We start from the raw sequence: 12,252 nt of genomic DNA on the forward strand, positions 1-12,252 counted from the left end.
ATATCCTGAACCTTCATCAGTGCATTGTTTTTATTTTTTTTTTGAAGGTCATTGATTTATTTTGAGAGAGAGAGGGGGGGTTGGGGGGGGAGAGAGAGAATCCCCAGCAGGCTCCGCACCACCAGCACAGAGCCCGACATGGGGCTCGAACCCACGAACCGTGAGTTCATACCCGAGCCGAAGTCAGACGCCCAGGTGCCCCTGTGCATTGTTTTATTATTATTCCTGTAGCTAACTGCCCCGTCTAGTGAGTCTTTGGTTTTATTAAACTATCCAAGAAGAAAAATGAAAGGTAACCTCTATGAGGATCTTGGAAACGCTTTTATTAAGACTTCTCGATTCTCTCAGCCTCCTGATTTCAAATCGAAGCGCACAAGCAGATTGCAGAGGCAAACCGATGTTAGTCTTAATGATGTATTTGAACATTATTAGGGAAGTCGGGGGCAATGTTATTCATAAAGACCCGGGGCGGGGCTGGGGGGGTGGGGAACAACTCTGAGTAAAAGGCGACTTGTAAAGTCTCTTGAAAATTTCGGAATTTCTGATTGGCTCTTCCTGATCAGGACGTTGTCTCCGAGGGAAGACACAGCTCAGGGGGTATGCACGGAATACGCGGTCATCACGATCCGTAACAAGACTGAGTTTGTCAACAGCAATTCCTGGCGGGCTCTAGCAAGCACCGTGGAAAGCAAACACGAACCAGCCACTCCATCATCAAGCTCTGTTTGGCAAGAAACCAGTCTGTCTGGAAATATTTAATACGATGATTCCAGTTCAGGAAGGTCCGTTTGGACAGAGGCTCCTTGGGAAAAAAATCACGTAAACATCTTCTTTGGGCTTTCCGAAGTTAAACGGGGAAAAAGAGCAAACAAGCTTTGTGAGTCAGCGGCTCAGATCTCAGTGGGACGGGGTAGGTGGCGTTTCTTTCAGTTGTATCTTGACTACTTTGGGACTGCTTTTCATGTACCTGTGGGCCCCGGAGAGGGGCTAGGGGTCCTATTTAGGTGATGCCCACTGATGGTATTCCTGTGACTCCCATAGGGCATCTACATTTTCCAAATGAAACGGGAGGTCAAACGCTTTCCTTCTTTTGTGGAGCTGACCACTGAAATGAGCGCACGTAGGGGCACCTGGGTGGCTCGGTCGGTTAAGCGTCCAACTCCTGATTCCAGCTCAGGTCATGATCTCAGTTTCGTAGGTTCCAGCCCCACGTCGGGCTCTGTGCTGACAGCTCCGAGCCTGCTTGGGATTCTCTCCCTCTCCTTCTCTCTCTGCCCCTCCTCCACTCATGCTGTCTCTCTCTCAAAATAAATAAATAAAATTAAAAAAAAAAAAAAAGAAATGAGCACACCTGGATGAATTGGCCTCCCCCTTCAGTTGCCTCTCCTGTCATGTGATTTTTTTTTTTTAGGGAGGGGGGAGTTTGGAATAAGCCAGAAACAAGAGAGGCACAATGCCAAACTAGGCATTCAGTTACACACAGCTTCTAATCAGAACGACGTATTTGTAATGTTCACGAATCCATGCTGGCAGAGAGGTCGATGTGTGGTATAAGTCACGTCACTGTCACACCTCAAGGCTTGCTTTTATTTCTTGCCAGGACATCACTGTCTTCTTGGTTAGAAGTGTCATACGTATAGAGTTTGTTGCTGTTCTGTTGGAATGTGGTTAAAACAATGTTACACCAAGCCAAGAATGTCAGAGGTTAATCCCAGTAGTTTTACTTCCAATTGTCTAAGAGAATCATTGTTTGTCGGCCACTACTCAGTCCAGACTAACCTATGGTAAAGAAAGGCTAATGATTAGAAAGGTACCATAATTTTCTGGTGAGGTCTATGCCAGCTGTTCTCAGCTGAGAACACTCATCAGAATCTCCTGGCCCACTCCAAGAACTTCTGATTGTGCAGACCGGGGGGCGGGTCAAGAACCGGCTTCCATTTCTTAGCGTGTCCTTGGTTAAGAACACTGATTGCTGGGATGCCTGGGTGGCTCAGTCGGTTAAGCGTCCGGCTTCGGCTCAGGTCATGATCTCCGGGTTGGTGAGTTGACCCCACGTCGGGTTCGCTGCTGTCAGCGTGGAGCCCATTTAGGATCCTCTGTCCCTCCTTTCTGTCCCGCTACCCCCCCCCCCCAACTCTTGTGTGCTCTCTCTCTCAAAAGTGAATAGACATGGAAAAAAAAAACCAAACTGATTTCCACTAGTGACTTGTTTCACCCTTCAACATAATACTTTATATATTTTTTATACTGTAGGATAATCTAATCAAATGTAATCGCAAAATATTACATTCATATGTCATTCATTCACGTTGGGCATATAGTCCATCTAAGTACTGCATCCCATAAAGCAGAGGAGGGATGGTGGTAAGGTTGCCAGATAAAATACAAGATGCTTAATTAAATTTGAATTTCAGATAAGCAATAAAGTTTTTAGTGTGTCCCAAATATTGCCTGGGACCTACCTGTACTAAAATTACTCACTGTTTATCTAGAATTCCTATTTAATTAGGCATCCTATATTTCAGTGTGCTGACTAAATCTGGCGACCCCAGAGGGTAGACCTTGGGGAAGGGGTTGCCATTGAATGGAACAGAATAGAATTTAAGAGTGGAGGTAAGTCATTGACCTGTGAAGACAGGTGTTTGGTGCATGGGGGCTGCTCAATAAATACCTGTTGAAGAAACAAAGGAGAGGAGGGAGGAAAGATAAAAGGAAAGGGCAAGTGGTAGACAATGTCCATAACAGAACGCAGGCATCAGAAATGGCACCAGATACTTTGAGGGATCGGAAGAGGAAACGCCAGTATCCACTAGAGAAGACATTTGAGTGGTACCTCACAAGTTTCTCCAGATAAAGATGAAAGATGAAGGTATATTTATTAGCCAAAAGGGACAGCATGAGATCAAGAGGTGGGAAAGTGGTAGGGGTGGAGTTGGGAAGGTACTTGGGAGCCGATCCTGGGGTGTGTAAGGAAAACTAGGAAAGGAGGCAATGATATAAGGGGACATTAGAGCACCTGTCATGCTAGCGTTTGGGGTTCATTTGGTGGCTAGGGGGGACATGCATAGGATCATTTTTTTTTTTAAAGTTTATTTTATTTTGAGGGAGAGAGAGCGAGCAGGGGAGGGGCAGAGAAAGAGGGAGCATCTCAGGCAGGCTCCACGCTGTCAGCACAGAGCCCGACGCAGGGCCCGATCCCACAAACTGTGAGATCACGACCTGAGCCAAAAATCAAGAGTCGGACGCTTAACCAACTGAGCCACCCAGGTGCCCCAGTATTATTATGATCAGAGGCAAGGAATTTTCTTTTCTTGAAAAAAAATTTTTTTAATGTTTATTTTTGAGCGAGAGAGAGAGAGACCAGAGTGCGAGCGGGGGAGGGGCAGAGAGAAAGGGAGACACAGAATCCGAAGCAGGCTCCAGGCTCTGAGGTGTCAGCACAGAGCCTGATGCAGGGCTCGAACTCACGAGCTGTGAGATCATGACCTGATCCGAAGTCGGACGCTTAACCGACTGAGCCACCCGGGCACCCCCTGGAGTTTTCCATTTTGTATTCTTTTGCTACAAGACAGGTGTCAGACTATCTGTATATTAAAAAAAAAAAAAGTCATTCTTATAACACCAAAACGCTAAAGAAGGACATTTTGTAAAAATCAAAATGGAACAGTCATTTTAGCAGAGGAATAATCGTGAACGTAAGAGAAGATACTCTGTTGTGTCTGAGCACACTGAAGGGTCTTAACATTTTTAGGATACAAACTTAGTTGACACAGCGACAGGTGGCAATTCCGGTATGAATATTCATTCACCTAAGAAATCCCTGTCTCTAGACTCAGATGTATCCTAGGTGTGCGGTGTTACTAAAATGAACTAAACATACCGAAAGTTTAGAGGTAAGAGGTGGTAGTCTCAATTCTGGAAGGTGAATGTCTAAAAACTAAATTTAGTGGTATGACCAAAGATCTAAAGCAAGTCCCAAGGGGGTGAAATGAAAATGCGTTAAACATAAATGGATATGTCATCATTTTGATCTAAACCACAGGGAAATGTTGGAAAGTTAAAGCTTGCAGAGCATAATCAGATAGCCAGGGTCTTTAAAAAGGAAGAGAGAGAGAAAATATGACGATCGGGAGGAGCTTAAAAGCAGGCACCCAATGCGCGGACATCTGCCCAAATTGTCTTTATGGGGCAGTCAAGAAGGCAAACGTTTAAAAATGTAAAGGGTAGAGGTGGTCCTTCCGTTCTTGTTTTTCCAGTTTTAGAGCATTATTTTTTACTTATATACTTTGATCTCATGGTTCATGTGAAATTTCTATTTCTTGTTCTGGAATGCCATCCTGCCCATTTCTTTGGCATTCCAGAACAGATTCTTGCTGGTGGGGTTTCTGCCGTTTACCATGGAGGACTGTAAACACACACAGAATACCAAGAAATAGAAATTTCGATCCCCGAACGACACAGTTGAGGGATACCACGAATATATTATTGAAAGCTCTCAGGTGCAACTGTCCATTTCAAATGGCCCACATACTTGTTTTCTAATTAGTGTGGAATTGTGACTTTGGATTTTAAAACTATTTATTTATTTACTTACCTTGAGAGAGAAGCAGAGCGAGTGAGCAAGCAGGAGAGGGGCAGAGGGGGAGGGAGGCAGAGAATCCCAAGCAGGCTACGCGCTGTCAGTGCAGAGCCCGACACGGGAGCTCGAACACAGGAACCATGAGATCACGACCTCAGCCGAAACCAAGAGTCGGAGGCTCAACCGACTGAGCCACCCAGGCGCCGCGTGGCTTTGGATTTCTTGTTATTGAAAAGTTTCCTATTTAGTGTTAGGCCTGCCTTTTCTTTCCAACCCACGAATGGTCAAGGCTTTTCTTTGTTACCTCAAAGAGCTTCTCTAGCCTCTTGGGCATGCCCTGTGGAGGAGAGGTGGGAGCACAGATAAGGAAATGTGGGAGTCTGGGAGGGTATGGGGTCAGCTAATGCAGGGGTGGTTCCCCCCACCCAGAGGGGGGCGTTGGTGCAGCAGGCAAGTGGGCTCTGCTCAGAAAATTGCTTTTGGGGAATTAAGAGAGGCCGTTCTTTTGGAAGAGCGACTCTATCTTGTCGCTCTCCTTTTCTGGCGGCCGGCAGCAATTCTCCCAGTTTCTATCCCGTTTCGTTGTTGTTTTCAGTTGATGTCTGTGTTCTGAGAGAGAGCGAGAGCACTCGTGTGCCCACGTGGGAGTTGGGGAGGTTGCGGAGAGAGAGAATCCCAGGCACCCTCTTCGTGGTCAGCGCGGAACCCGATGTGGGGCTGGAACTCACAAACCGCAAGATCCTGACCTGAGCTGACATCAAGAGGTGGCTGCTTAACCGATTGAGCCACCCAGGCGCCCCCCCCATCCTGTTTTGCCTAGAATACTCCCTCCTCTCCTTCACTTACGTAATCTGTGGCTAGTGTTCAGTGAGATGTGGCTGAGCGCAAACCATGGAAAGGGCTGGTATCTCCTTAGAGCTTGGAACCCCAGCTTTCAAGATCTTTTTCTGCCATTTGTTAGGGTGTGACCCTCGGGCATGTCACTTGGCCGTGTGGAACCTTGACTTTCTTATCCATACGCTGGATTCTTCTGTCTCGTGCATTATCAGCCTCGTGGGACCAGTGAAGATTAAATGAGAAAATGTATATGAAGGCATATGCTAGGGCCGTGATGTTGATTCTGATTATCACTATTTAAAAGCTCTGGGGCGCGTGGGTGGCTCAGTCGGTTGAGCGTCCGACTTCATCTCAGGTCACTGTCTCGCGGTCCGTGAGTTCGAGCCCCGCGTCAGGCTCTGGGCTGATGGCTCAGAGCCTGGAGCCTGCTTCCATTCTGTGTCTCCCTCTCTCTCTGCCCCTCCCCCGTCCATGCTCTGTCTCTCTCTGTCTCAAAAATAAATAAAACGTTAAAAAAAAAAAAAAAAAAAGCTCTGTAGGTGGGCTGGTTCTTTCCACCTAGAGAAATAGAGCATTCCTATTCGAAGTCTTACCGAACAGAAATCAGCATAACCTGCTTATTTGAATTTTTATAATGAAGTCCAAATGCAAGATAGATGGAATTTCTGAAGGAGCTCCTGGCCACTGAATAAATTTTATATATCTTAAAAACTGTCACAATATAAGTATTTTTAAAGCGATATATGATGGTTTCTGAAAATACCTGAAATGCCCATGCTTTTATAGATGTTTCAGTATGCAATTTGTTCTCACTGTCTGATCTTGAATGATCAAATAATTTGCATACTGTTTTCAGTGGCATGAATTAAAGGCTAATTGAAGTATAATTTTTTGCAGTAAAATTATATCATCTTTTATGTAGTACATTTAAAGATATTCTAGGCCAGTTCTAATTTTATAGTTTTATTATTTTAATTTAATGTACCAGGTAATTAAAAATTGCTACAAAGAAAAGAAGATGAAAATCATTTTAGTTAATTTCCCCTTACCAGTGTGAAAAGATGATTAGTAGAATAATGGAACAGAGCTTGACACAGTTCCTGGCACATAAAGATATTCATGAAACGTTCCATAGTGAATAGGAATGAATAATTTCCGAGTACTTCTAGACTTTGGGAAAAGGTGCCGTTCTCAGTGCTATAGAAAATGCGAAGAAGCTTGCTTGACATCTTTATACTAAAATACTTCCTTCCCTACAGAGGTCACCCAAGCCGCTTTTACTTCAACCGTCAGACCCTCAGCTTGCTCTGCTCACCTCTTTCTCTCTTTAAGCTCGTGGGGTAGATTCTCAGGCCAAAGTCAGTCACAGATGTTGAGAGACCGTTCTCCACGGTATCTCGCATTTTGGTGGATCTCACTAGCAGAGACGCTGCCTGCTCTTTGTTCTGGACTCTCTTCCAGGATGTTTACATGGCAGACAGCTTTGGAAGGCAAAGGTAGTCTCTCCCTCTGGAGCAAAGGGCGGGTCTGCTCGCGGCCTTGGAAGATAGAGTGGTGTGTCCTTCCAGAACATGCTTACCGCCCAGTCTAATACAGGTGGTATCTCCCTGTGATGCTTATTGTCTGTTATAAAAAGATTTAGGTTCTCTAAGCTTAGGGTTTCCTCTCCTGTCATGTAACCCCCTGCGTGGGCAGGAGTTACGTGGTCCTTGTTGTGTCATCCTGTGGGAAGCGAGGCTCAGGAAGCGAACCCTTTTACCGCCAGTGGCTAACCACCATTTTGGGCATACTTGGGTACCCTGGGTCTATACTCTCAAGAGGAGGAGCGAATGGGCTAATCATAGGGTTAGAAGTAAAAGACGGGATGTGATCCAGAACCTTTGGCCCAGAGCACCGTCTACAACTACAAAGCCTCTGATAACCATCACTTTGTAGGGGTGGTTGGGAGGAGGTGAACAGAGGCTATCAAACATGGAGGGAGGAGAGGTTGGTAGAGGAAAGAAGATTCCATGAAGCTTGTAGAAGCTGTGAATCATGGTGTTGGCACCTACCATATTGAAGCTTACTAGTCTGCCTTCCCTAGTCTTTATGGTTTATTAAAGTGCTTCCCCGGTACCAGTTAGGCAACTCTAATAGCATGCAAGGCTGGTAAGTGACTGTGGACCTCAAAAGTTTCAGCTCCCTCAGGTGCTGTCAGAGTTTGAACATACTCCAAGAACCAGCCCTTTGCCCACTTCCCTGTTCTGGGAAAGCATCCAGGGTCGTCATGGAGACGTGCTGTGACCTCTTCCTTGTTAGCCATCCGATGAAACGGTTGTACTTTGTTCCACACCATAGGGACTTCTATCCGGCGTCATCGGATTTCTCTCCCACCTCCTGATGAAGATCAGTTTTATACTATGTATCATTTCAATATCAACACAGACGTTGTCTTTTATGGCCGGAGATTCAAGATTTATGATGCTGATACGTTCACAAAAAAGTTTTTGAAGAAAATAGGAGTCAAATTAAACCCCCCAGGACGGTGTCCGGAAGATCCTTACATGAAGATACGGAGAGAGGTAAGAGATTGATAACATCCGTGAGTTCTTGTCTTCAGAATGAGAATCCATAAAGGGGACTCAGTCGAGGATATCTGTGTTCCGGATGCAGATGTGAAAGCACTTTTGGGGTCATGGTCACTGGAGTTATCCTGTTCTCCTTGAGGCCAGAAGGAACTCTGGGTATTGAGCTCAGTGCAGGAAAGTCTTCTCTCACCACCCCCACCCTTGCTTCTCTCCACAGAGAGTCTCCGTTCCCGGTGGTAGGAGTCCAGTGAGGCAATTTCCAAGAGCCCATGATTGGCTTTGTGGTCACTGACAGTATAAGAGTTAGGTCCACTCTTATCCGGCTTACCTTTTCCCATCTTGGTTGCCTACCTCCGGGAACGTTTTTGCTTCTTTACTATTGATTAACTGCACCAAACCTTGGGCATACCATTTTCCTTCTTCCTCAGGACTCCCAGCTCTGCGAATGGTGGCATCAGATGTGTTCTAGAGGAGTGGGAAGGGCCATGACCCTGATGTACCCCATTATAAAAGCATGTTGGTCTTCAAAGTCTGATCGCAGTTAGTACAGGGAGGAAAGAACCCAGTGTTCGTAGTATTGTTGTCTTTCTAAAGTTGTCTTTTTTTTTTTTTTAATGATCCCTTGGCCTAAATTTCTTCTTCTTCTTCTTCTTCCTCTTCCTCTTCCTCTTCCTCTTCCTCTTCCTCTTCCTCTTCCTCTTCTCCTTCTCCTCCTTCTCCTCCTCCTTTTCCTTCTTCTCCTCCTTTTCCTTTTTCTCCTCCTTTTCCTTTTTCTCCTCCTTCTCCTTCTCCTTCTTCATTATTATTATTATTATTATATTATTTTTTTTTAATTTTTTTTTTTTTACAGAAGAATCAGAACACCCAAAAGGGCAAGTGTCAGGTGGAAGGTCAGATACCTGGGCTTCAACTCAAGTCTTGTGCTTCTTAACCCAGAATTTGATTATGGTCATTTTCTTTCTTTCTTTTTCTTTTTTTTAAATTGAAGTAGGATTAGACAGAGTAAAGTACACCGAAATGAAGTGTACCATGGGATGAGTCTTAACAAATGCTACACCCATGTAACCCGCACCCAAATCAAGACCCGGAACACATCCCTCCTCCCGGCAAGTTCCCTCATGACGTTTTCCAGTCAGCCACTCTTCCCACCCAGGAACGGATAACTGCACTTCTCCTTTCTGTCCCTGTAGATGCGTTTAATCTCGTTTTTCTTGTTTCTCAAATTTGTAATCAATTTCCCTGCTGAAAGATAGCGTGGAATTTAGAATAAAACTCGCCTTTGGTTCTGCTCTAGTCTCTTGCTGAAAGCCGCACGTAGGATCAGTCATCTGTTCCCGCCCCCTAGCCCCGGCAGAATTATTCTTTAACGTTCCTGTAGGCATGCAACCCTCCTGAGATATGCATATTGTCGATCCTGGAATATTTAAGGAGAAGTCCCCGTGGCATTATACCTGTGTTTGTTGGTATACAAGCAGATTTAAAGTTTGGGTTTATTTTTATTTTTTTCCAAACACCCTGGGTGCAAGAGCCTAGAACTAGATGAAGCCTTTACAACGAGGAGAACCTAAAAGGACCGGATCCACATGAGTTCCCACCCTTTGCATATGGCTGCGCTCATTCCCGAACAGTCGGTATTATATGATAGTGCTTAGGAATGATGATGCGTTGTATTAAATGCAGAGAGCACTGTGCCGCTCCATAGGTTTATGAAGAAAAAAAAAAATCTTCTGTGCTGGGAATCGAGAATAAATACCAAGAACAGCCAAGAAGGGTTTTAAAGAATTTCCTTAGGTCGGGGAAAATGATTTTAGCATTTATTCCCTCAGGGAGAAAGCTCTTCCATAAATATAGAAATCTGTGGAAAATTAGGAGTTTAATAAGAGGCTTTTATGTTGATTTTAATGCGTTTACTTCTCCAGTTGTTGGCTGCCTTCAGATACGAAGTTAAAATTAAGCAATTTAACTTAAGCCGGAAAGAGCCCCGATGGTATATAATCAATAATGCGTTTCTTAAAGGCCTTATGACGCCAAAGAAACCACTTTTCAATTGATGAAAGTAGAGGTCCCGTAGTTTTGGGTAAAGATCCAGGGCAAAGAAGAAGGCTAGGAGCCTCTGGAAGGCCATCACGTCTCCCCCAATTCTGCTGTAAGTCTGCACATAAACTGCCCTGGACGGAGAGCACGTTTTGAGAAATTACAAATGTGATTACATAACCCGATATGGGACTGCCTCTCTCCTGCCGGTGAGCACTTCCTTTATAATCGTCCTGTTTAGCTGCATCAGGTAGAATGGGGGAAGTTTTGCTCCGAGACAGTTTTGCTCTGAGGACCTACAAGTCTAGAAAAGTCACACCAAGAAGACTGTGGCGGTTCTCCATTGGCTCTGCTCCTGTTTCCATAGCCTTCCAGAGCCTCGATATCTAAAGCTTTGGAGCAAAATAAAACTATGACTTGTTTCTTCCCTTGACTTTTACAAAAATCTTTGGATGCATTAGAAGGATCTACAGATACCGATTCTCAGCGAAAAGGCCCAACTGGTGTCTTTGGGGGGTTGAGACATAATTACCATAGGCTCAGATGTATATAAATCTTAGGCGTACAGATCAACAAAGTTTTGAAAAACGTATACGACTTAGTAAGTGACACAGAAATCAAGACACGGAATATTTCCATCGCCCCCAGAAACTTCCCTTCTCCCCCTTTCTGGTCATTCCCCTACCCAGAGGCAATTACTGTCCTAACTTCTGTCACCACACATTAGTTTTGTGTGTTCTTAAAAATTTGAAGTCTTTGTGGGGTACCTGGGTAGCCCAGTCGGCTTGGCGTCTGACTCTTGATTTCCGCTCAGGTCATGATCTCATGGTCTGTGAGTTCGAGCTTCGTGTTGGGCTCTGTGCTCACAGCGTGGAGCCTGCTTGGGTTTCTCTGTCTCCCTCTCTGCTCCTCCTCCCTTACTCTCTCTCAAAAATAAACATTAAAAAAAAAGGAATTTTAACTCTTTGAGAAAAACCAGTTTTCAAAAACAGTATCAAACTATAGTGTACTAAAATACTGTTTAATATTAAAAGCTTCCTACTACTTCATTGTATTTTTTTTTATGTTTACTTATTTTTGAGAGAGAGCGAGACAGAGTGTGAGTAGGGGGAAGGGCAGAGAGAGAGGGAGACACAGAATCCGAAGCAGGTTCCAGGCTCTGAGCTGTCAGCACAGAGCCTGACGCGGGGCTCGAACTCTCGGACCGCAAGATCATGACCTGAGCTGAAGTCGGCCGCTGAACCGAGTGAGCCACCCAGGCGCCCCTGGATTGTATTTTTAAGGCAAAAACTAGCTGTCGGTGTATATACACGTATGTCATAAGTCCTTTGAAATTTTTAAAAATATCCCGGAATAGTCTATGGGAAAGATCTCTTCATGTGCTTTGATTGCGTGTATCCCAGAAGTGATTATGCAAAACCACTCTTACTGACCTTTTTTCCCCATTTTTCAGACGCTAGACCGCATGGAGCCCTTACGTCCCTATGAGTCCTATGACACCCTGAAACAGTTTCTTGAGTATAATGGGAAGGTTTTACGTTTTTTCTGCCTGTGGGACGACTCAGCCTCGATGTTCGGGGACCGTCGAGAACTCATTCTGCATTACTTTCTGTGCGACGATACCATCGAAATCAAAGAAGTGATGCCACCCTGCTCAGGCCGGGATGCCACATCGTTGTTCCTCCGGAGGAGAAAGCTACCCAAGGTGAGCCGCAGACACGAAACCACTTTCTGAGTTTTTCTTGCGGGCCAAAAGACTCACCATTCACTGTCTGGAATGTTGTGGGTTATGACTATGCAATGACCACAGTTACCAAGTGTTAGTACGGGTGTTTGGAAAACTTTCATTTTGTGCTCTCTGTGTTAAAATACATGTGTGAGGGGCACCTGGGTGGCTCAGTCGGTTAAGTGTCTGACTCTTGGTTTTGCCTCGGGTTGTGATCTCACGGTTCACGAGTTCGAGCCCCGCATCGGACTGTGTGCTGACAGCTCAGAGTCCGGAGCCTGCTTCGGATTCTGTGACTCACTCTCTCTCTCTCTCTCTCTCTCTCAAAATAAATAAATAAAAACTTAAAAAAATACATACATCTATGAAAGTAATATAGAGCATATAACAAATTGAAGTTGGAATTTTCTGGGTTGAATTCAAGCAAGTAAACAGAAAAAGAAGTCAAATGTGAGAGGAAGTACATATTCAGCATTGAGTTCGTAATCAGTTTTCGGAAAGTAAGTGAC

General features: G+C 44.8%; 1 protein-coding gene across 2 annotated transcripts in view; it reads left to right on the plus strand.

Moving 5' to 3' along the window:
- The window catches only part of EFHC2 (EF-hand domain containing 2), a 183,274-nt gene that overhangs the window by 65,413 nt on the left and 105,609 nt on the right, over positions 1-12,252 (plus strand). For both annotated transcript variants that reach the window (XM_053891684.1, XM_053891685.1), the window contains 2 exons: positions 7,754-7,977; positions 11,471-11,722. In XM_053891684.1, coding sequence (XP_053747659.1) covers positions 7,754-7,977; positions 11,471-11,722 — 476 coding nt within the window. The remainder of the gene's footprint in view (positions 1-7,753; positions 7,978-11,470; positions 11,723-12,252) is intronic.

Source organism: Panthera pardus, unplaced genomic scaffold, assembly GCF_024362965.1.
Source record: "Panthera pardus isolate Hobbes unplaced genomic scaffold, ASM2436296v1 HiC_scaffold_27, whole genome shotgun sequence".
NCBI classification, from domain to species: domain Eukaryota; kingdom Metazoa; phylum Chordata; class Mammalia; order Carnivora; family Felidae; genus Panthera; species Panthera pardus.